The 24,247-nt window shown below is 56.5% G+C and overlaps 1 protein-coding gene across 2 annotated transcripts in view; it reads right to left on the bottom strand.

Annotated features, from left to right (window-relative positions):
- Positions 1–24,247, bottom strand: part of LAMC3 (laminin subunit gamma 3) — a 58,309-nt gene that overhangs the window by 20,332 nt on the left and 13,730 nt on the right. For both annotated transcript variants that reach the window (XM_074362418.1, XM_074362417.1), the window contains exons 2-13: positions 23,919–24,223; positions 19,354–19,484; positions 16,086–16,252; positions 13,695–13,883; positions 13,500–13,617; positions 11,584–11,682; positions 8,963–9,099; positions 6,685–6,795; positions 4,669–4,861; positions 4,385–4,503; positions 2,038–2,256; positions 173–361 (exon numbers count right to left, since the gene is read on the bottom strand). In XM_074362418.1, coding sequence (XP_074218519.1) covers positions 173–361; positions 2,038–2,256; positions 4,385–4,503; positions 4,669–4,861; positions 6,685–6,795; positions 8,963–9,099; positions 11,584–11,682; positions 13,500–13,617; positions 13,695–13,883; positions 16,086–16,252; positions 19,354–19,484; positions 23,919–24,223 — 1,977 coding nt within the window. The remainder of the gene's footprint in view (positions 1–172; positions 362–2,037; positions 2,257–4,384; positions 4,504–4,668; positions 4,862–6,684; positions 6,796–8,962; positions 9,100–11,583; positions 11,683–13,499; positions 13,618–13,694; positions 13,884–16,085; positions 16,253–19,353; positions 19,485–23,918; positions 24,224–24,247) is intronic.

Here is a 24,247-nt window from a genome sequence, read left to right as displayed (position 1 = left end):
TGGAACCCACAGCATCCAGGAGCTCTGGCCAAGGGGCTATGGGACTCAGTGTCTCCAGAGGTCATATCTGTCGCCTCTAAGCTGGGCCCTCCCCTCATCTGCCACATGCCAAACCCAGGACTCACTCCTGGAGCCCAGGCAGAGGCAGGGCCCCTGGGCGTGAGCCACTCACCTCTCTGGCCCGGAGGGCAGTGGGTACACACCACCTCCCTGCTCTCCGGGAGGGTCGTGCAGGCCGACTGTCCGGGGCACGGGCAGGGCTGGCAGTCATCGGCGTGGCCTGTGAAGGGGTTGCCATAGAAACCTGGCAAGCAGCGCTCACAGGACGGACCCTCGGTGTGGTGGCCGCACAGGCAGATCCCTGAGGGGCAAGGCAAACACCTGGTTACCACTGCCTGAGCCCTGACACTCCAGACACAGCGGGCAGGCTTCTTTGGTCATGGGGGTCACAGAGCACATTCCAACCAGAACTGGGGTGGGAACCCTCCAAGACGGAGGCGGCACGGCCCAGGGAGGAAGTGTCCACCCTGAGTTCGCATCCGCCACTTACTGACTGTGTGAACCTGGGCACCCCTGGGCCTCGACAACCTCACCTGCAAAATGGGCGTAACAGGGGAACTGACCTCAAAGGGTTTCATCAGGATTCAATGAGACCATGCAGTCAAAGCGCCCTGCGCAGTCTCTGGCACACAATTATTTTGACCGTCATCATTATTACTTTGTATTCCAAAACCTATCACTGAACCAGCAAAGACACTCCCAGAGTTTAGTCTCAGTTTTCCTTTTCTCCTTCCTCCGTGTCCTTTTCACTTCAGGGACCAAAAGCGAGAATGACACAGACCCAGGACTCTGGCTTTGATGTGAGGCTCCCCATTTAGGGGTGTCTGTGGCTTCCCAGAGGTTGCCTGGTCTCACAGAACAAAACTCCCTCTTCCCACTGGGTCCTCATAAAGAGGATTCTGCAAACCCCCTTCTCCAGCCCCACAGCACCTGGAGTCTGCTCAGAGCCTGGGGCGCCGGGAGGGAGGTCCCACTGCCAGGGACCGAGTGAGGAGCCTGGCTGAGAAGGGGTTAAGCAAGAGGCCTCCAGCAGGGACCAAGGTGAGCAGGGGGAAGAAAGGGGAATCCAGGGTGGACAAGGTGGGCAGGGGTGGCACCAGGGGGAGCTGTCACGCCTGCCTTTCTTTCCACAGTCCCCTCCTCAGCCCAGCATCCTCAAGCTCATTACTCCTCCTTCCTCCTTGTGGGCAGCCGTGGCTGCTGGGCCCATTTCACAGATGAGGACTTGCCCAAATGGAGCTGGAAGATGTGTCAGGGCAAGGGGCTTTGAGGGATGACAAACTAGTCCCGTCTCATGAGATGTCTCCCCTGGAGCACTTGCATGGAAGGACTGTGAGGCCGCATCTGGCTCGATTAGTGATGCCTGCCACGGGCACAAGAAGGGAGGGGCCCCCACAGTGCACAAACTTGCCTGCCCTGGCTGGCCTGCCGGTCCTCAGGCTACTGTCCTTTGTCAGCTCCAGCATCCAGCTTGAGAAAAGCTGAGCAGGCATCTCCCTTTTCAGAGGCAGCTGAGTGCTGACCCTCCCACCTCCCGTGTGAGAGGCGTGTGGTGTGGGGTGGAGAGAGCCTGGTGTCCAGCCCTGGCCGGTCCGGCATCTCCTGCCCAGTGACTGTGGGTGAGGGCTCTCCCGGGGCTTCCCTCTGGTACAAGTGGGGATGAACAGCTGGTAGCGAACTTCAGGGAGGAGCAGCGCTGCCACCTACTGGCCATGCAGCCTCCCTGCACCTCAGGTCCCTCACCTGTAAGATGGGACAGGAGAGGTTCCTGGACCCGCAGGGGCTTTTGCAGGATTCAATGATTCAGTGTATCAAAGGGTGCCTAGCACGTGGAGAAACTCAAGGACACCATTTCATTAGTGTTGTTTTTAGTGATCACTCATACAGTCACACAGCCAGCCCCGTTCAGGTCAGTACTCATTCCGCTGTTCAGAGGGTGGCCCAGGCAGCCTTAGGGTGGGGTACCAGGAGACTCACCTGTGTTGGGGTCACAGGTGCCATGTTGGTTACAGGTGCAGGGAACACAGCTGGCATAGGGACCCCCCCGTGGTGTCTCCCTCTTGTATCCTGGAGCACAGGATTCACAGAACTGGCCCGTGTACCCCCTGGGACATGAGCAAGTCTCCACCCAGGGGGCTGGGGGGGACGTCCCCCGCTGGGCCGACGTGAGCCTGACCTCAGTCAGGAACACTTGGCCTGCAGAGAGAGGAGGGAGAGAGGGGAGAGAGTTCCATGCATGTGTTTCTCCCCCAAACCATCACAAATGTAACAGGCAAAGGGTTACCGGCCCACGTGTATACAGACAATCCATGGATCAATTATAATTTTTAAAAAACAAAGGGCAAAGGAAAAATAGGTAATTTTCAGAATGAGAAAAAGGTATGGCTGGGAGACAGAAAGACGTTCACTCTCACAGGTTATTAAAGACGTGTACATTGAAACACTGATACCATTCACGCCCCCCAGATTGGGGAGTATTTTAAAGATGTGTGAGCGTGGAGGAGGGGGTGAAGGGAACTCCCGCAAGTGGACGTACGAATACAAATCTAGTATGAACACAAGAGGAGGGACTCCTACCACACCAATGTACCCACAGAAAACAGCCAGAAACTCTGGGCAAAATATAAAAACAACCAACTGTAGACACTGGAGAGCAACCCCAGCAGGTGGACAGTGGCGGGGGGGCACTTGTCGTCAGAGCATAGGAAGGAAAACTCGGCATCACGTGTCAGAAGATGAAATGTGTCGTCTTCAACCTAACATTCCCATTTTGAGGAGTCTGTCCTAAAGACACACTCACACAAGATCACAAAGACCTTTACGAGAAGCTACTCCCTGCAGCACTGTTGGCAATGGTGAAAAGCTGGAAACCACGTCAACGTCTATGAATTAGGGGAGCATCTGTGCCACTTTCGGGAGCATCTGTGCCACGGAACGATACTTGGTGAATACAGAGAGCCAGCCTTTCTTATGTGTAAGACAAGCATCCACCTCCAAGACGGACTGTGAGCTGAAACAAGCAAGTGGCCGAACATCATGCTGTGTGATCACACAGAAAGGTCTGGAGAGAGACACCCCAGAATGTCACCAGCGGGAAGAGGAGGCCTGGGGGTCAGAGGTGAGATGAGCACCCCTGGTCCACGTGCGTCTCCAGCTCACCCCCAGCGCGGGCCTGGCAGAAGTAGGTGCCTCGTTAACATCTGAAAACTGACAGTTGAGTGAATGACAGAAATTCTGGGAAGCTGCTGGAAAGACTGAATATGAAATTCCTGCAAGGGGGCCTCGGGGACCTGGGGAGCAGGGAGGCTTCTGGGGAGCTGGCAAGGGTGATGAGGATGAAGGCGATTAACTAAACCACAGCCCCAAAGAGGAGGGTCTGGGGCTGGAGGGGGCTGGATTACCACCTCCAAGCCTTGCACTCAAAGGGGCCAGCTAAGCCAAGACTTCTCAAAAGGAGCGAATCACCCCCCTAGAAGCATGACTGTTTGGAATTCATATGGTAATTTTAAAATATCATTTACTTTCCTTCTATTTATTCTGTGTATGACAGTTAGGATGTTATTGGTTTTAAAATTGTGTCTAGGTGGGTTATATCTGCGAATTCCATTTCCAGATAGTAAAAGGGGTGTTAAACAGGGAAGGTCTATTCTAAAACTGGGCACTGAGGATGCCTGTCTAGGCACAGACAGGCATGGAGGAGGCAGGAGAGAAGGGGCTGAGCCCACGAGGAGGAGAAAGTACATTAAGGAAGGAGGGAGGGACCAGGAACAGTCAGGCGACCCTCAGGGCAATCACCCAGTGACGCAAAGTGGTGAGAAATCTCCCTTGAAGCTGTGTGGGGACTTAAGCCGTTGGACAGAGTTTAGAAACCAGGCCTCCTCTGGGTGCAATGCCTCCGATGACCAGCAGGAGGAACTGGCCCTGAGGAATCCTGGCCTGGCCCCCCGCGGGAGCCAGCAGCAGGTTGGCTGGCACCAACCAAGGGTTTTCTAGGGTCCAGCCTCCTGGAAGAGGTAGGCTCTGCCATAGTGTGACCACACTAGGTTCTCGGTTGCTTTGTCGCCAGACCAAGCACCTGTCCCTCAGAGCTGTCCATCCTCAGGTCCCTCACCTGTTCAGCCCCTGCCTCTGTTCTCAGCAACCACTCCTGCTGCCCTCGCGGGTTATATGATCTTGGGCAAGTGTCTCGACCTCTCTGAGCCTCAGACCCCTTTGTGGTAAGACGGGGACACTGTGAGGACTCAACGAGGTGATGCAAGAAAGAGCCCCGGGGGCCTAGCTGGCTTTGGGGGTCGGGGTTGGGGTTGTCCCTGTCATTACTGACCGGAAGGGCTGGGGCTTTGGCCGCTGGCCCCGATGCGCAGAGCAGTCAGATTGGCGAGCAGCCGCTGGAAGTGGAAGGGGGGCAGCGGAGGGCCCGCGTCTTCGGAGGTCTCCTGCAACCTGGCAGAGGGAGGGGTCAAAGCAGACGGGGGGCTGAGGGCAGGTGGTGCCCAGAGTCCTCCAGCAGGAGTGGGGAGGGCAGGAGCCCCCAGACTACAGGGGACTCGAGCGTGCCTGGACCTCAGGGACCACTCTGTCTCCCGTAGGACAGAGCAGGACACTTACTGGAACCCGAGCTGGACCTCCCCCACCTGCCCGGCATCCTGGGGGCCGGACGAGCTGGAGGGCTGCAGAGTCAGGGCCAGGCCTGCCCCTTCCAACCGCAGCTGCACGGGGGGCGGGGAGCCCCCGGGAGGGGCCCGGAAGGTCAGAGTGAGGAGCTGCCCGTAGCTGAACCGCTGGTCTCCCAGGAACTTCTCTGAAGACAAGAGAAGAGGTTTTGATCGTCTTCACTTAATTAGCTTGACTTTACATATCTATATTGATTTTATCGGCAATTAAACCTTCAAAAGATAAAACCACAGCAAGGAGGAAACCAAAGTGTCTCGGCATGGCCCCGCACACCCTCAGATGCGGAGGGTGCCCGCCCACACCTGGCTGGCTCAGCGGCCGCCCTGCAGCCACACGGCGCCCCACGCCCGGTTTAACGCTCTGCGCTCACTATCTTGACATTCTTACTACTTTTCTCTTTGAACTTGAGTTTCATCGGCGAAGTGTGATGGGACGAGGGGGGCTGTGTGGGAGCAGGGGAGATGCACACAGTACACACGGCGATGGTGCCTGCCTGTTTACACAGCACTCACGATGCCCGGGGAGCACGGAATTCCTGGAGGACCCGCACGCGGGGGAGTTTAGTGAGGCTCAAAGCAGGACAAGGTAAGTGTGTCACCTGCATGACTAAGCAGGGGCGCTGACAGCCCCCACGGGCTACCCTCTGCCCGGGAGTCTGAACTCGCTTCCAGCTGAGACCAATGAGCCCTAATATAGCTGTTCGTACTCTTTCTCTGCTTGAACCAAGTGCTTCTGTGGAAAATCATGACACAGAAAGAAAGCGAACAACAGACACCCCATCGTTCCTTCCCCTAGTCCTCCTGTACTCAAACGGGAGTGTGTGGGGCAAGAAGGGAAATAAAACCGTTTGCGTTCACCACCTGCCTCACCCAGCATCCAGCGGGAACCCAGCAGACACTTCTTGAGTGAATAACCCCTGTCTCTTAAATGTGTCTACAAAGCAGCCACCGAATAGAGCGTGTTTTCTGCTCTCAGGCATCTGAACTTGGAACAACTGCCCTAGGGGGAGCCCAAGGACTCTCTGCTTCCTGACTGCAGGGGGGGGGCTGCGTCCACAGAGCTCCTCAGCTGTCTGTGCACCATCCCACCCACCCCTCTTGCAGAGGGAGGGAAAGGGCAGGACTGGGTCGGGGACCCCATGGACCCCAAATCTGGCTGCAGTAGAACTAAGAATGGACTCCAGGCTCCCGGTCCGATGCAGTCTCCAGGAGACCAAAGTTGCCCTCGTTGGCGGGGGGTGGTTCAGAATAATCGAGAACTTCTTGCTTCTACAGGAATACCAGGGCCCTGGGCAGGGCAGCCCGGTGGGGCGAGAGGCTGATGGGAAATGCACAAGGACTGTCTGGGGTGTGACAGTGGCCTGCAGGAGCCCTGGGTGGTAAGGCTGTGGTCAGGAAGGGCGGTGTGTGTAGGGGGGCAGGCTCCAGCAGATGCTGTGGGGCACGTGGCTGGCAGAAAAACAGCCCCCAAAGGTGTCCATGTCCCGATCCCCAGAATCTGTGACTGCGTTAAGTGTCATGGCACGGGTAATTAAGGTTGTTAATCAGCAGACCTTAAAGTAGAGAGATTATCTTGGATTATCCGCTGGGCCCCAGGTAACCGCAAGGATCCTTAAGGAGGAAGAGGAAGGCGGAAGAGCTGGTGTCAGAGATGCAATATGAGAAAGACTTGCCCAGCCTCGAAGGAGGAGGAAGGGGCCGTGAGCAGGGGGATGCAGGCAGCCTCGGGAAGCTGGAAAAACGAAAGGGACCAATTTTCCCCTAGAGCCTCCAGAAGGAACACGGCCCAGCTGACACCTTGATTTCAGCCCAGTAAGACGCTTCTGGCCTCCAGAGAACACTGAGAGAACACATCTGTGTTGGTTTTAGCCACTAAGTTGGTGGTAATTTGTCACAGTGGCTACAGGAAATGAGCGCGGGCAGTCCTGCCCCTGCCCGTGCTGGGAGGTACCTGGTGCTGTGAGCTCCTCCTCGTCGTCTGGGTTCAGAAAGAGTCCCCTCGGGCTCCATCGTGCAGGATGCTCTGGGTCCCCCATGCTTCCGGCCCGCCAGCCCTCGGCTCCTAGATGGCAGACACATACAGGCCCCTGTGAGGCCCTGGAGAGTGGACTCTGCCCCCTCCCACTTCCCACCATTCCCTGGGTCCCAAGGATGGCCTCCAGAGGCCTGAGTGCAGCTGAAACAGTGGGGCCCAGAGAGGGGAGAGACAGTCCTAGGGACAGGCCCCTGGGGATGAGAGCCGGCTGGTGCTAGCAAATCCTCCAAGCCCAGAGCCAGGGAGCTCAGATCCCCAGCCCAGATCAGGATGGGGGTCTCAGGGTGGGAGGTGACCCCAGGAGAAGCTGGAAGACTCAGGGACCCTGCTCTGCTGTGGCCTGGTGAGACCTCTGGGCCTCCCCTGCCCCTCTGGCAGGCTCTGAGCACACCACGAGGACACATCCAGAGACACCTATTGTGGGCCATCTCTGGTAAGACTGGACTTGATCTCGCCTTCAAGTCTTCAGAGAACTTCCTTGCTCATGACCTCACCACTCCATCCTTTGAGGTGTGTGTGCATGAGCCCCACTGCACCCAAGGAGGCTGCTGGTTAGATAGTGGCCAGGCCAGGTTGGGAACCCAGGCCTTGTCCCCAGGCCCAGTTCAGTCCACCCTCCCTCTGGTGACGGTGTACCATACACCCAGCACAATCTGGCACAGAGCAAGTGACCTCCAGGGGGCGCTCTCCAGGGAGCAGCTGGGGAACGGGGTGGAGGCCCAACACCCGGGGCACCCCAGGGGTGAGGAGGGAGTGATGAAGAAAGGGAAAGAGGTCAGAAAAGGGGGGTCTGGGGCTCCTCAGTGCCAGATTAGGGACTGTCCCTTGCTGGCTGTGTGACCCTGGGCAAGTTACTTAACCTCTCTGAAGCCAGTTCCTCATCTGCAGAAGAGGGGCAATGAGGTACTATGGCCCTGTAGCAGTTCCCAAAGTTGGTTTGAATATCCTGGGAGATTCCTAAGACTCTTTCAGGAGACTATGAGGTCAAACTATCTTCTTCATAACACTAAAATGTCATTTGCATTTTTCATTTTCTTTCTCACAGTGAGAACATTCCAGAAGCTGCAAGAGGTATGATGTTACAACAGATTAAATGGCAGAAACTGTGGTAAGAATCAACTGACTTCTGTTAATCTTACAGAGACGTGCAAAGATGTAAAATGAGCAGCAGTCTTTTCACAAAACTTTTTTGCCTTTTAAAAAGATAGTTGTTTTTCACGGGTGGATGCTATATTTTGTTGTAAGTTTACTCTGGTCATTTTAAAATAAAGTAATACACAGATATTTTTCTGTTTTAATTTCTAATACAGAAAATATACAGACAAGCAACCCACATAAATAAAAGCCCTTTGAGGGCCTCAATTTTCAAGAGCAGAAAAGCATCCAGAGACCAAAAAGTTTGAGAACTAAAAAAAAATTTTTTAAATAAAAAGTTTGAGAACAGCCGGCCGAGGGTGTTTGTGAGATAACGTGAGATGCTGACTGAATCGCCAAACCAAGGGCCTGGCTCAGAGTGAGAAAGGATCATGATGTTGTTCTAAGGGCCGTCTGACACTGACATCCTAGCCTCGCTGCCAGGTGACCACAACGCTGTTCCCCCATCCAAGCCCTTCTCCGTCCTGCTTTCTGCGTGGTGTCCAGCAGAGGGCGCACTGCCTCCTCCATCTGGGGCGTCCCAGAGCCAGCCCTGAGGGTCTCTCTCCCTGGGGGAGATGAGGGGCGGGGAGGCTCAGTGGGGCGAGGCAGGGACCCACGTAAGCTACGGCTGAATGCAAGGTTCAGAGCTCCACACACAGTGCCTGGTGTACACAGGTGCTGGATAAACGGGGGCCAGGGGATTGAGCCTGGATCCCAGGCACTGAGGTCCGCCAAGGAGGCCAGTCTTGACAAAGTGATTGGAAGTTCCCCCAGGGGCTCCAAAGGCTGCCACATACCCCAGCCCCCACCCCTGCTGGAGGCTGAGGAAGGAGACACGGGCTGGGAGGGAGCCAAGGGGTGCAGGGAGATGCTGGGTTGTGCTGAGGGACACAGAGGGGCCCGTGGGAGACACGCGGGCTGGGGGCCTGAGGCTGCCCCCACCTTTCCACACTCTCCCCCTCCAGCATCGCAGGACCTCCCCAGAGCAGGACCGCCTGCCCCCCCTGGGCTGGGAGCAGACCCCGCGGAGGTGGCTGCGGGGGGAGGTACCTCTTACCCTGGCGGAAGTTGGAGAGGATGTAGTGCGCCCGGAACTGGGCAGCGGCCGCACACACCTTGGAGTGGCCGTAGCAGAAGCAGCTGCTGCAGCCGGCTGGGTTATGGGGCTGCAAATTAAATGTGCCCGGGCGACATCTGAAATGGAGGTAGGACATGCCCATGAGGTCAAATGAACCGGCCAGGTTCAGAGGATCCTAGCTAGGCTAATGCGAGCTCAGAATAACTGGGGACATTTTTTTTTTTTTTAATTTCAGCTTTACAGAAGAGTTGCAGAGATTGTAGAGAGACTTCCCACAGCCTCTCCGCCCAGCTTTTCCTATGTTAAGATCTGACATTACCAGGGGACGTTTGTCAAAACCAAGAAATTAACATCAGTTACTGTTATTTACTAAACCCCAGGCTTTATTAAGATTTCTCCCCTTTTCCCACTAATGTCTGCTTTCTGCTCCAGGATCAGGACACGGCGTTGCATTTCGACGTGACCCTCATCTCCTCTCATCTGTAACAGCTTCTCGGTCTTTCCTTGCTTTTTACAACCTTGACACTTTGGGCGGGACTGGTCAGGTATTTTGCAGAATGTTCTCCATTTGGGTTTGTCTGATGTTTTTTTATGATCAGACTGGGGCTATGGGTTTTGGGACAAAACAGAGGTGAAGTGTCCCTCTTGTCACAACACATTGGGGTAAATGATACCCACGTGATGTCACTGGCGACGTTAACCTTCACCACTTGGTGAAGGCGCTGCCTGCCAGGTTTCTCCACTGTGCAACTGCCATATTCTAGTCACTGGAAGCAAGTCACTGAATTCAGCCCACAGTCGAGTGGAAGGGAATTAAGCGCCACCTCTGGGAGGAGGGGGTAATCAAAGAATTGCCCACACATGTTGAAACCATCAGTCACTAGCAAATATTTTGAGGGAGATACTTGGGGGCTATGCAAATATCCTGTTTCTCCTACAAATCCTGCCCACACATTTCAGTCCTCACCAGAGGCTCTTGCCTACAGCAGTTGTTCCTCTGATATTCCAACAGTGATTTTATACTTCCCTCGTTCCGTCCACGTTTATAATTTGGAATTCTTCTGTAAGGAAGATTTGTCCCTTCGTCCCTGTATTTATTTATTCACTCATCTATTTATATCCGTGTGGACCCAGATATTTATTTTATTCTTTGGCTTATAATCCAATACTGTCTTTTAAAATTTTGTTCCAGTTTGGGGAACTCTTTCAGGCTGGCGTTCATGTCCTTTTGACACGGACCCCCATGCTGGCTTGGGGTTTTGGGGGGGTTTGTTTTTGTCTGGTTTTGTTTTAAGCACACCCCTGCTTTCTGGCACTATGAGATGCTCCAGGCTCATCTTGATGTTTTTCCCGCCTCAGAATCAGCCATTTCTCCAAGGAGCCCTGGAGAGGCCTTTTACAAACACAGATTCCTGGTTTGCACCCCAGTGTGTAAGGGGTGGGGAACTCCACTCGAGCTGGCCCAGGTGGAGGAATCCAACTCATGAGACGCTCTGACAATGCCCCAACGCCTGGCCAGCTCCGACAAATACATCTCACCCAGCCCTCCCATCTCACAGCTGGGCAAACTGAGGCTCCATGGAGGATCTCCCTCAAGACTCGATGCAGTGGAGCAGAGCTAGCGGGATATAACCCCCCAACTCCACTCTTCCTCCTCACTTGGGGGTCCCAGAGGAGGAAGACTGAGCGGGCCACATGCAGACAAGATGAGGAGGTGGCCTGGGGCCGGCCAAGGTGAGACTCAAGGTCAGGATTCTTCCTGAACCAGAACAGGCCTCACACAGTCTGGCAAGAGTCGAGCCCACAAAATGATGCCGTGTCAGGTTCTCCAACACACAGCCCATGGCCAGAGGATGAGGAGCCCCTGGCACACCCTGCACAGGCCACAAAGGCTTCAGAGGTCAGGGACGAAGCCAGGAAGAAATGATAGCATGCGCCCAAGGAGGTAAACCCACATTTGCTGGCAGCCCACTGCTGGAGCTGGGAGGCCCCATAACACAAGGAGGAGGAAGTTTAGGGAAAAGTCTTTCTGCCTCGTTGAGCTTTAGACGCTCCAAGACAGGATGGCAAGGATGGCAAACAGGCCTGAATCTCAGCTCAACTGGTAGGAGCTTCTTGGAGCAGGGTGTAGAGAAGGATTCTAAGGTTATAGTAGGGCTCACAATAAAGACTGCTGTGCTCCATTAGTGATGTCTGCTTTGGGTGTGAGATGGAAGGGTTGTGATAGTGCTCCATTAGTTATGTCTGCCCTGGGTGTGGGATGGGCGGGCTGTGGTACAAGTAACCACATATTTGCTACGTCTGGATTAGACGATCTCTCCTATCCTTTCTAGCTCTTTCTTTTCAGGATTCTGAACCAGAAAAAAAAAAAACCCGAAAGATGTATTTTCACAGCTTATGAACCATCAGTGGTGGTGGGTCAAAGTATAAATGGTGTCATAAAACTTTTACATAACTCCCTGGGTGTCAGATCCATGGTGCTCCAGGAAGGGTGCCAGGTGGTGGGGTTGCCCAAGTCTGTGAGGACCATGCCCCCTGCTCCTCCCACCATCACAAGCCCAGAGGCACTTCCAGCAGGCTTACTGGATCGGTTCACCAACCTGTCACATAAGTTGCCTTCCACATTCTGTTTGCAGGGGCAGCGCCCACTGTGGGGGTCACATGTGCCCAGGCTGCCTGCGGGATTGCAGGTACAGGGTCTGCCAAAGAGACGGGATGAGAGGAAGGTGTCCAGTGAGCATCTCCAGAGTGGAAATAGCCCATCTTCCTTGGAAGGAATCTATCCTTCCCCGGGAACAGGAGGAAGGCAGACCCAAGAGCCTGTCCTCCAGCTTTACTGTTCCCACTGAGTGAAGGAAGTGACCCATCCACTCACCTGAATAGTAAGTCATCTGCCTACCCACCCACTTATCCATCCATCCGTCTGTCCCTCCATCCACTCATTCATCCATCTGTGCATCCTTCCGTCCACTGATCCATTTATTCATTCTGTCATCCTTCTATCCATCACCCACCCACATACCTATTCACTCACTCATCCATGCATCTTTCCATCCACCCACCCTTCCATCTACCCACCCATCCATCCACCATCTGACAAGACGTGGTTCCTGTCTTCACAGAGCATGATCCAGTGAGGACAGAGAGCAAACAGGGAGATGCTGTACTTTGATCAGTGCTACGGGAGAGAGTGTACAAGAGGCTGTGGCAGCACCGGGAGGTCCCTAGAGTGGGGACGAGGGCACAGGGAGGAAGGAAGACTTGCTGGGGGAGTAGTACCTTGGCTGAGAACTGAAGAATGAATAGGACTTTGTTCACACACAGGCAGGGGGACATGGCAGGTTGAGGGAAAGGAGAATGCTCTGGAGTAGGCGGGATGGCATGTGCAAAGGCCCAGAGGCCAGAGAGACCCTGGAAAAGCATCCAGGTCTCCACTTAATGACCAATTTTGTGCTTCGAACCACTGTTTCATGAGGGATCTGAGAACTTCCCACACCTCCCAAGTGCATTTCCACTGCTTTTCAAACATACAAGGAGATTGCTGCAATTAACCAAAACCAAGTTCATTTAAAAGTGCTTCTGAATTTATAGTGGCTTTTTTTTTGGTTATTGCGTATTTTCTTAATCAAGTGACAGTAATGTGTTAGACGTTGCCTCTGAGGTCCAGCTCCCGGTAGCCCCCTGCCCATCTCTCTCCCCTTGGATGCCCCACTGGCACTGCAGACTCAGCCTCTCTGCACTGTGCTCGCCTTGCCATGAGTGGCCTCCCTTCACCCACGTGCCCAAAGCAGAACCCTGGATGTCAGCCTTCATCCCTTCTTCTGTCCACTCCCTAGTAACCACCTCCTGCCAACTCTGCTTTCCAAGGGATTCAGGAATTCATCCAGGTCTCTGCCTCTCCAGGGCCAAACCCGAGTGCCAGTGGCCACAAGCCTGCTGCAGCCTCTGCCCTGCCTCCAACCTCATCCCACTCTTGCTTCTCATCTGTCCACAGCTCCTCCTGAGGCCTCCGGGGCCCTGCCGGACCCTCTGCCTCTGCACCCCCTCCTGCCTGCACTCCCTATTCATCCTCCTGAGCTTCACCATGCACTAGCCTCAGGGCCTTTGCATGTGTTCTCCCCTGGCTGGAACACTTGCCCCTCCTTCCTCTCACCAGCCCTCCTGTGTCAGGTCTCACACTAGAACTCAGAGCCTCTTACAGGAGGCCTGTCCTTGACCCCCAAGACTCGCTGAACTTCTACGGGGCTCACACCCTGTCTCTTGCTCATCCTGTATGTCTGTCTGCCTCTCCAGGGACAGGATGTCTCTTGTATTCTCTTGGGATTGGGGCATGGTAGTTGCAGAATAAGAAAGTGCTGAATAGAGGGAGGAATGAAGGAATGAAGGGATGGAAGGAGGGAAGGAAAGAGGGACGGAAGGACAGCTAATATCCCTTCCCTCCTGCTTTCCATTGTTCTGTCCAAATCCACCACGTGCACCCCTGCTGGGCTGCCCACACCCGCTGCCCCCCCCTCACCTGCAGCCGCCCTCGCTGAGCGAGTGGAACCCAGGCAGGCAGCGGTCACACTTCCAGCCTGTCACCGTGGGCTTGCAGACACAGGTGCCCGAGTCATCGCACTGGAGGCGCAGGGAGCCTGGGGAGGGAGGGCACAGGGCTGCAGGGGCCGGAACAGGGCAGGGGTGGGGGTTCGGGGTGGCAGGGCCCACTCACCTGCCGGGTGGCAGTCACACGGCTGGCATGGCGCCCATGGGTTCCAGCGATAGAAATTCTCCTGGCAGCGCTCACAGTGCGGCCCCGCTGTGTGGTCACGGCAGTGGAGGCAGCGCCCACCGTGGCCCGAGCTACGGAAGAGCTCCCGGTCAAAGGTGCACTCCTCAGAGTGGCCACTGCAGTTGCAAGCTGTGGGCAGGAGACAGGGGAGGGTGTGTGTGAGAGGCTGTGACACAGGGTAGGAGGGGAGTCTGTGCCAATCAGCCTCCTTATGCTGAATGAGCAGGCAGATGAAGAAAGGTCAAGGGTGGAGTTCAGGCCTGGCTTGACCAGGGATCTGGAGACTCATTAACTGACCTTCCAAAACAGGACACTTTTAAGAACAAAGGGGGCACCATTAATAAATACATCCAAATACACGACCCTCCCAGGCAAGCCAGGATGTACAGTCATCTGGTCATGGATCAGACTGCCTACTTTGTGGAGTGGCAGTGTGGCTCCCTCCAAGATCTCCTTTGGGTCCTCTAAGCCACAACAGTGTGTGAATGTGATCCCAAGTGACCATGAGGTCACTCAGAAGCAAGCGGAGAATACAAGCCACCTTTCATTTACGCAGTAATACATTTTTAAAAACGTATGTACAAAGAATCATCTCTGTCTTGACTCCTGTGGTGAGCCCAGCGGGGGCTGGACCAGTGAACAGTACAAACCCAGCTCCTACACACAAGTGCCCACTGTTTGATGGCAGCGGCCAGGTGCAGCCAGTAAGTGAAAATCCTGCAGGTGTGATGGGAGAAGCAGGGTGGTTCCGGGAGGTAAAAGGAGGGCCTTACAGCTCTCCTGGGAGGATGGGACCAGCCTTCTTGGAGGAAGGCACAGCTAAGCTGAATCTAAAGGGTGAGCAGGAAGGAACTGGCAGGGAGAAGGAGGGGAGGGGAGGGGAGGGGAGTGGAGAGTCCCAAGCAGGAGATGAGAGGATAATTGTGCCCCAGCTAGAGAAGCAAGGCTTGCCTCATGTGGGGGTGGGGAGAGAGCATGTTATGTGATGGCCAGGGCAGAGGTGGGGACATCGTGCAGTGTGACAGGTCAAGGAGGGGTGCAGGGGGCAGCTACTGCGGTCGAGGTCAGATGAGCTTGATCCAGGGAGGCTGGGCAGCCGTGGTCTGTGGACTTCACCTTGAAGCAGGGGCACTGTGGGAGTGTTGCTAGGGAATGAACGTAATTGCATTTGCACTTAAAAGTTCTCTTGCTACAGGCGGAGGGGGTGCTGGGGGCTGGGAAGGCAGGGAGGAGGGGGCTTCCAGTGTTCAGACGAGGGGTGGCGGGCCTGGACCACGGTGTTGGTTGAGTAGAAGGACACAGATGGGTTGGAGGTAGGTGGGTGAGGTCAAAATCAGGGCCCAGGGGCTGCCTGGCCTCGGGGGTGGTGAAGGGTCAGGCACAAAGCCCCGGCTTCCAGGCTGGGGACTGGGAGGACAGAGATGTGACCACAGGGGTGAGGACGTGGCAGGAGAAGTAGTCTGGACTTTTGTGTCCCCACCATGGAGACAGCCCCAGACTCATAATGGGTGAGCCAGCCAGTGCCCTCACTCCCAGAGGACTTCCTGGTGGAGGCAGGCCAGCGAGGGCAGCAGAAACTCACTAGGGCCATGGTGGCCCCAGGAACCTCCTGCAGACAGTGCCAAGTTCCATGGAACAGGCTGTCCCTCCCCAGCCCAGCTCTAGATGCCAACAACCCAGGGCCAGGAGCACAGCGGGCCCAGAGGCCGAGCCATCAGGACGCCTGCACGTGGACACGTGCAGCAGCTAGCTGGTGGGGGCTGGTGCCCAGCGACAGCCGGCTACACGTGGCAGCCCGAAGCAAGCCCGATGACTGCTGGGGGAGACGAGGCAGGGCTTGGGGACACTGGGAAACTGGAGGTGGCACACCAGGCTGAAAGACTCCCCCCCCACACCCCATGCACGGCCCCCGTCCCTGGAGAAGGTATGTGCCGGCACCATCATCTCTGAGGTTAGGCAGCCCCAGCCACAACACATGGGGGCCGGGGCATCAAAGGGCTGCCTGGGGGATCTGGGGCAGCCTGGCTTTGATTAGCAGCTGCAGCTGGAGCAGTTGAAACAAAAGAATTAAGTCCGGGGTCCTGCCCAGCCCTCCTGCCATGGACGCCTCTGCTTGGGAGACTCGGTCTGGCTAGCTGTCTGTGGGGATGAGGACACACCATCAAATGCACTCCCCTCCAGCTCTCCCTCAGCTCCTCCTCATCCCCACTCAGGGCCCAGGGCTGCCCCCAGGCCCACCCAGGAGCAGCCCCCCTCCCCCACCAGGGTTGGGGAGCTGGTTTCCCAGCCTGCACCGCTGGCCTCTGGCCCCCAAGGCCCCAAGACACTCACGCAGACACTCGTTGGCGGCCTCGGCTGTGCCCCGGGCCCACGGGCGATCCTGGAAGAAGGGCAGGCAGCGCTGGCAGTCCGCGCCCGTGGTGTTGTGCTGGCACCGGCAGGCCAGCCGGCCCTCCTCGTTGGGGCCACACTCGCTGGCGTGCCCGTTGCACTTGCATCTGGGAAAAGAACACGGCGGGGAGTGGGGGCTCTGGAAGCTGGCGTAGGTGCCGGCAGAGGAGGGGTTACTCACCAGGTGAGCCCCTGATTCTACTGCTCAGCTCTGAAGCGGCACTGGACACCTACTATGTGCCTGGGGCAACAGTACCAGAACGGACGGCACGGGGCTGTCCTGAGCTCTGTACACATGCTGTTGTGTCATCACACGCCCAGTATCAGCCCCATTTAACAGAAGGAGGGACTGAGGCACAGAGAGGTTGCCCGAGGCCACCGGGTGGTAACAGCAAAGTTCTTGATGCTGCGGCTGAAGGCTTCTGCCCTGGAGGAGCCTCACCCCGGGGGCGGAGAGGGACCTGGGGAGGAGTCACCTCAGTCTCCTGGGTAGAGGCTGAGCCAGCTCAGGACAGCGGGTGGAAGGTGGGGGCAGCCAGGGGGCCCACCTCAGGGCCCTCCTTTCTGTCTAAAGGGATGAGAAAGAGGTTGCTCCTTACACAGGACAGCCCCCAACTCGTCTCAAGACCCCTGGGAGCCTGTGCCTTTGAGGGCAGCCCTGGCCTGCCTCACCCACCCTCCCACAGGGTCAGGAGACTGGTGGAATCAGGCAGGAACAAGGGTGCTCGGGCAGGGGCAGGGGCACACAGCATGCTCGGCTGAATTTGAACCCTGTGGGGCTGTCACCCCTGTCCCGAGTAGCCAGATTGAGCCACTCAGAGGATGGCCACAGATTCTAGCTCCCAACCCTCCTCTCTACCAGCCCCCAGCTGAGCCATTAGCTCACATCATCTCTCTGGAGCAAGAGGGGCCGTAACTATCCCCATTTTACAGATGAGGAAACTGAGGCCATGAAGTGACGGATGCTAAGTGGCAGAACCAGAAGCTGAACCCCATTCTCTCCTACTCCACACAGACCCCAAGCTCCTAGACACTCCTCTATGGACACTTGGTGGCCCCCCGGAAACTGTGTTCCCGGCCCTGTCCTAAGTGGGTGTTAGAATCTCTGACCACTGCCAATCTCTACTCTGGGGACACAGGGCTTGGGAAGGGCTCAGGGCATCGTTTCCTTGCCAGGCCTCCCTGGGAGCTCAGAGTGGGCAGGCATTGCCGCAGCATCCCTGCAGGGGTGAGGCAGGCACCAGGCAGGCTTGGGAGACAGTGGTCACCGGTCTCGGGACAAGGGACCGCCCACGTCCCCGAGGGAATGCTGCAAACACCTCCCTCCTTCACAAAGTCCTCTGACCCCAAAAGAGGGACTGAAGGGTGGCCTGGCTCTGGCAGCTGGGCCCGGGTGTTCTCTGTCCCGAAGCCCTCTGACAGCAGGTACTGGAGCTCAGCGCCCTCCACCAGCCTTGGAGAGGCCCTCCTGCTGGACACTTTGACCTGAATCAAGTGTGGGAGTGGCGGGGGCAGAGGGGCAGCAGAGGGGCCCTCACAGACACCCTCATTTCCCCTTCACTCCCGAGCCCCCACCCCCCGAGGTCGCAGATCCTCTGAGTGCAGGCAGTGGGGCGCGAGTTCCCTTCCCAGACGGCTCCACCCCTCTGAACACCACCCCAGCATCCCTGAATCCTGGAAGCCAGTTGCTTCCTACCTCCATGGGCCACCACTCCCAGGTCGAGCTGACTTCCTGTCCTAAATAACTGTAGGGCCCACCCCTCTCCCATCCCCGCACCCGCTCTGCCTAACCAGCTTCTTCCCTCCCCTCCTTCTGCCCTCTTGCAATGTCAGGGGTTGGGGTGTTTCAGAAACCCCACCCTGTTAACTACCCTGGGCAAGTTCTTCACAGCTTCCTGCTGACTACAAAGACCTGGTCTGCGGTCCCGACAACCTTCTGTCTCAGTGACCCCGTCCCAGCCACAGGGCCGTCTCCTCATTCCTCAGGCCCAGATCTCGCACACGCTCATCCCCTGCTTCCTCCAGCCTCGCGGGGACCCTCTTTGCGGGGCGGTCTCTCTGACCACCAGCACACCCTGCCCGGGCCTCCGGTCCGTGTTACCCTGGGGCGTGTGACATGATCACTGGGGACGGATCTGATTACTGTCGGCCTAGGGCAGGAATACACGTCTCCTCTCTCCTTTCCAAGAAAAAGCCCAATGATGGGGGGAAGGTATAGCTTGGTGGCAGAGTGTGTGCTTAGCATGCCAGAGGTCCGGGGTTCAATCCCCAGTACCTTTATTAATAAATAAGTAAATAAATAAATAAACCTAATTATCACTCCCCAAAATAAAACCAAAATAAATTTAAAAAAAAAAAGGCACCCAATAAACATTTATGTTGAAGACCTCCCTCATCCCACGATGCTTAAACAGACAAGCTACTGCACTGACCAAAGTCAGAGGAGCACGTGGGCCAAGGCCGGGGGTCCCGACGGCACAGCCGGACGTTCCCCATGTGAGAAAGAGGGCGGAAACGTCACGCCTGCTCCCTCGGTGACCTCTCCAGGTCCTTGGCCGTGGAGCAGCCTGAACCAGTCATCCGGTGCCAAGAGGCCTCAAAGCCTTACTAAAAATGTTTGGGAAGCCCTGCTATGCCCAAGTTCGTGAGGAGACCTGGGGAAGAACAGAGTTGATGGGCTTCATCAGCTATAAGCTCCCAAGAGCTGGTAAAAGAAGTTAAGCTTTGAAAGCCCAGGGTCCTGCACCTGCTCGTGGCCACCAGGAACCAGCTTTGCTTGGCTCATGTCCCATGGATCATGGGTCCAGCTGGAAATTTAAAGCGTGCTATGTGTGTTAGACCAGAGAGTGGAATGCTGCTGCAAACGTGCCCACGTGCGGGAATGAATGTACCTGTTAGATGCGAAAGAAAGGAAAAAAGGGGGGAGGGACCCCCTCAGGCGGAAGGGACTGCAGGTGCAAAGGGCTGGCATCTCCCACCAATGAGGGGGTGGATGGGGGGGTGGCGGAAACACAGCTGATGCTGGAAAAGCAGGGGGAGGGAGCTGGGAGGTGGGGTGCAGCTGGGTCACGAAGGCCTTGGATGGGGGGCCCAGGGCACCAGGCTCCTGCTCCCTCTCCCCTGGGGCACCAGAGGTGGCTTCTCGTGGCAGCCCCACGTGGCAGCCGCAACGTCCCGGGGCTGGGCCGCCGCCCGGCCTTCCGCCTACCTGCCGCCCACAGAGAAGTCCGACACGGCGTAGTAGTAGGACTGCAGCACCTTGGGGTCCTTGAAGATGTCGTCCCCGAACGTGTTGAGCCGGTCTAGGGAGATGAGGAGCTCAGTGCTGGTCACCCACTCCTGGGGGGGCAAGGCGGAGGGGGATCGCACCGACGGGCTCCTGCATGTTCACTCGCACCCTGCTCTGCCGGGAGGTCCGGCTTGCGGCCTGGGCGGGGGTGGGGGTCTCGCGGGACTCAGGAACGGGCCAAGCCCAGATAGATTCTGAGAACACAGCAGAAATAAGGAGCCCTTGCTCTCGGGTCCCTTCCTGGCCGTGCAACTTTGGGGAAGTTGCTCAAGGTCTTGGAGCCTCCATCTCCCCGTCTGTGAAATGGGACAAGAAGCCACGTCGACCCCAGGAGCGTGTCGGAGGCGGATGGCCAACGTCAGCGGCAGGGCGCGGGGTCCGGCATGTGCTCAGTAAGTGGTCAAGGTGCTGGGGGAAGGGCTGAAGCAGCCCGTCTAAAGCCCCGTCGCACAGGTCACCTGACTGCTCCCAGCGGCAAGTGCATCTGCTTTCTAGAGGTCAGCTGGGGGAGGAGTGTCCGGGCGCCCTCCCACCCTGCCCAGCCGGGCCAGGCCTGGGGCTGTCCCAGGAACACGGCCCCAGGGGAGCAGAGGCTCAGGACCCTGGTTCTCACCGCAGCCCCAGACCCGGGCTCTGCCTGGCACTCGATAAATCCGTGCTGATGGCCGAATGAGCCGCTTCCCTGCGAAGAGCTGGCGGGGCAGTGGGGGAGAGCCCACGGAAGGCTGGCATTTTCATCCGCCTGCTGTTATAATCAGAGCTCCGGCTGAATGTTAATCAGCATTTTAATTTAGCCCAGGAACTCCTGGTTCAGCAATCAAGCCCATCAGGACAGAAAATGAACTCCTGGCCAAGTCTGCCTTCTTGCCCCAGCATGAGTCGGGCCAGCAGGCCTCTCCTATCCCCCTGGGCTCAGCAACCCCCGAGCCCGGCCGCCTGGGGCCCAGGGCCTCTGCCCGAGGATGCTTCAGCCGGGAAGGGGTCCAGCACCAGAAAACTTCAGTGGGAGCTTCAGCACTCAGCTGAGTTTGTAAGCCCCCACCCCTCCCGAATCACTTCCCAAATGTCAGTGTGCATTCAGAGATCTGGTTTAAATGCAGCTTCTGATCAGAGGTCTGGGGCGGGACCTGAGACTCTGCATTGCCGCACGTGCCACGTGGTGCTGATGCTGCTGGTTCCTGGCGCAGCCGGGGCACCAGGGCTAAGGCCAGGGGTGGGGCCCCAGCAGTGCATACTGTTGCTCTGAGAGTCTTCTTTCTCCCGAAAAAGTGCCCCCGGAGAACTCCACCCAGCTGCTGTCCAAGCTGGAAGGCGCGGCAGCTGACCCGCGTCGTGCAGTTATAACTCAGGTCCTCACAATAACCCCACGGGTCGGTGTCATTCTTGCCCACACTTTACAGATGAGTAGACTGAGGCTCAGCAAGGGTAAATATTCTGCTCCGAGTTGCATGGCTGGTGCACAGCAAAGCTGGGATTCGGGTCTATCTGACCCCCTCCCCCAGTCCCAGCTTTAGCCACCAGGCTGCCTGCCTCCCTGTATTTACCCCAATGCCCTCAACATATGGGGAAGCCCAGAGGGCAGTGACCTGCCCAGGTTCTCCAGCCCGAAGTGACCCTCCTCTGAGTTCCTGTATCTGCTTTGCAGCCTGTGACCTGCTCCATCAGTCTGCAAAGCTGATGGCAACAGAAACAGCAGCAAAATCTCCCTGAGACACCAGCAAGGGAGCAGGAGAGAGAAAGGGCATTTATTCGCTTAGCCCAAACTGTACAAGTCACCCCCTGACGCCTTAGAGGTCACTTTCGGGCAAGCTGGAGCCCCGACGTACAGGCAACGAACAGGCTTTTGCAACTTGTAATGGCCCCAGCTAAAATTACGGGTGGGCCCCCAGGTTGATTTTGGGCAGACCTTGGGGACCAGGAGAAGCGGGTCCCCGCTCAAGCAGCAGTGACTCTGCTCCAGCCAGCACCCTGGAGAGGGCTGGCCTTCTCCTTGAGGTCCCTGGCACCCCCACGGGGGACAGAGGGCCCCAAGACCCAACAACCACACAGACACATCCTCCACCCACCCCACCCCCACCCCAAATGCTCCATGTCCTCAGAGGAAGCACCACCCTGGGGATGCCCCGAGGGAGAATGGGAGAGCAGGGGAGGGTGGACCTGCTTTTCTTTGCCCTTCTCTGACCTTGGCTTCTGCCTGGGGACGGCAGAAGGGGTCATTTCTGAAAAGGCTGTTTCTCCATCAGGGACAGCATCCAGGACGTATGGGACAAGTTAGGGAACCCCACTGCCAAGACAGCACAGACGCAGGCGGCGCAGGGGCCCTGCCCTTCTGCTTGTCTTCAAATGACCTTGGCTGATGTTTGCTGATCTACAGAGCTCGGAGCCCTGGGGAGAAGAAACTGTCATTTTAAACAGAATCATGATCACATGTGAACATTTTTAAAGGGCTAAGCAGGGCTGCCTGGGCGTCTGGAGACGTGATTCTGTGCCGTAAAGGATTAACCTTAGACAAGGAGAGCTCTGGCCTGTGGCCCCCACTCCTGCGGGGGGGTGGGGGGGGTCACCTGTTAGCCCTTACAATGTCCTGCTTGATAAGAGTGTCTCTGTTCACCTTGGGCCTTGGGCCACCCCAGACAGTCACTGCTGACAGTGTGAGTTACGGGGAGCCTTGGGCCACATGGGATCAGCCTGACCTCTGGAGGGGCTGGAGATTAAGGTCGGCCACAGGCAGACCCCCTATAAAAACCCCAGACTCCAAGGCACAAGTGAGCTCCCCTGGATGGCAGTGTGCTCAGATCATTGCTGAGAAATAAACGCTTTCCCGCGATTCCACTGGGGGAGGACACCTAGAAGCCTGTGCCGGTCGCCCCTGGACCTGCCCCCACCTGCCTCTTCCCTTTGCTGGTTTCAGTCTATATCCTTTCACTGTAATAAATCATCACCATGAGTACAGCGGCTTTTCTGAGTTCCGTGAGTCCTTGAAAGGAATCACTGAAACTGAGGGTGGTCTTGGGGACCTCAGGGCGGCTGACTCTGTGTCTTCTTGTGCTGGGCATCCGGGCAGGACACAACCTCTTTCTGGGCTTCAGTGTCCCCTCTAGAAACAACAAGGATTCTAACCCCAGCCCCCTTGTTATCCCAGACAGGCAAAGGAAATGCTCTGAACGTGTTGAGGGAAGGAGACAGTGGTTCATCTCGGCAAAGGCCTGTCTGAACCCAGGGAAGTGGACTAGCGGGCCGTCCCATGGCCAAAAACATCAGATCACCGCATCTGCAGACGCACTGTCACTGACACACAGAAATGTGGGCATGCGTGGTGCTGATACCGGACCCAGGTGGGCGGGCTGGGGGGACCCGTATGGATGGACACAGCCTCAAGCCTGCCATTCTCTCTGCTGTAAGGTTAAAGTCGGGGAGCAACCAGGAACTCTTCGTCTTCAAAGCACGAATGAGCACATCTTCTCTGCCACGCACTGTGCCGGCCACTTTATGTCCAATGTGGCATCTGCTGGCCACATGTGGCTTTTTGAATTGAAATTCATTAAAATGAAATAAAACTTAAAACTCTGTTCCTCAGTCGTGCTAGTCACATTCCATGTGTGCGACAGACACGTGGGGCTCGTGGCTGCCACACCAGAATGTGCAGCCGGAGATCATTTCTGCTGCTGAAGACAGTTCTGTTGGACAGCCCTGCCTCACAGCGTAGATCCCAGGACTCTCTGATTCCAAACTCAGGTTCTTTTCACGTTTTCCCTCTTATCCTCGTAAAAGCTCTTGGAGACACACAGGGCAGGGGATGCCGTCCATCGCAGAGGGAGAAACGGGGCCCTTAGGAGGGAATTCTAGCAGGAGCAGCAGCTACGAGTCAGGACCCTTAGATTCTGTTCTGGGCCCTTCTGCCAACCCACGTGAGCCCCTGGGAAGCCCCTTCCCTGCTCCAGGCCTCCGTTTCTGGTGGCTGTCACAGAGTTCTGCTATAGAGGTGAGGGAAGGGACACTTCTGCTGGACTGAGCACCTGTCTTCCATCTATTTCATTCTTAGTCGTCCACAAAAGATTTAGACCCAACAACAGCTTCTACTGCTTAAAACTGGGGGACACGGGTGGGAAGGGGTAAATTTGGGAGTTTGAGATTTGCAGGTGTTAGCCACTATATATAAAAATAGATAAAAACCACATTTCTTCTGTACAGCACAGGGAACTATATTCATTATCTTGTAATAATCTTTAATGAAAAAGAATATGAAAACAAATATAGGTATGTACATGCATGACTGGGACGCTGTGCTGTACACCAGAAATTGACACTTTGTAGCTGACTGTACTTCAATTAAAAAAAAAAATCTGAAAACCATGGGATCTCGCAGTATACCCTCCCCCAGCCCCATGTCCTCCTGTCACTTTAGACTTCCTGTGGCTCCCCTGGACCTGAGTGTCCCGCCTGCAACCCCGTCCTGCCCCCTCTGAGCCCCACTCCTCTCTGACCTGCAATATGGGGCTCTCCTCAAAGTTGTAGGCGCTGGGCCGGCCCTCCAGGGTGGAGAAGGCCACGTTCCCCCCGCTCAGTGGGGAGATGTCACTGAACTCGGACGTGCAGAAGGCCACGCGCTCGTCCTGGCCGGGGCGCAGGTACTGGCCCTCGGGCCGGCCGTAGGTCTTCTGGCAGGAGGCACTGTAGAACTGGTAGGGCTCCCAGGGGCCCCCAGCATGGCTGCGTTTGTAGATGGCGAAGCTCTCAGGGCGACTGGTGTGGAACTTCAGCCGCACATAGGTGATCTCGTAAGCTTTCCCTGCACAGGATGACATGGACCCAT

This window comes from Camelus bactrianus, chromosome 4 (assembly GCF_048773025.1).
Source record: "Camelus bactrianus isolate YW-2024 breed Bactrian camel chromosome 4, ASM4877302v1, whole genome shotgun sequence".
Classification (NCBI taxonomy): Eukaryota; Metazoa; Chordata; class Mammalia; order Artiodactyla; family Camelidae; genus Camelus; species Camelus bactrianus.
The sequence above is the reverse complement of the archived record's forward strand: the minus strand, read 5'-3'. Positions and strand labels throughout refer to the sequence as shown.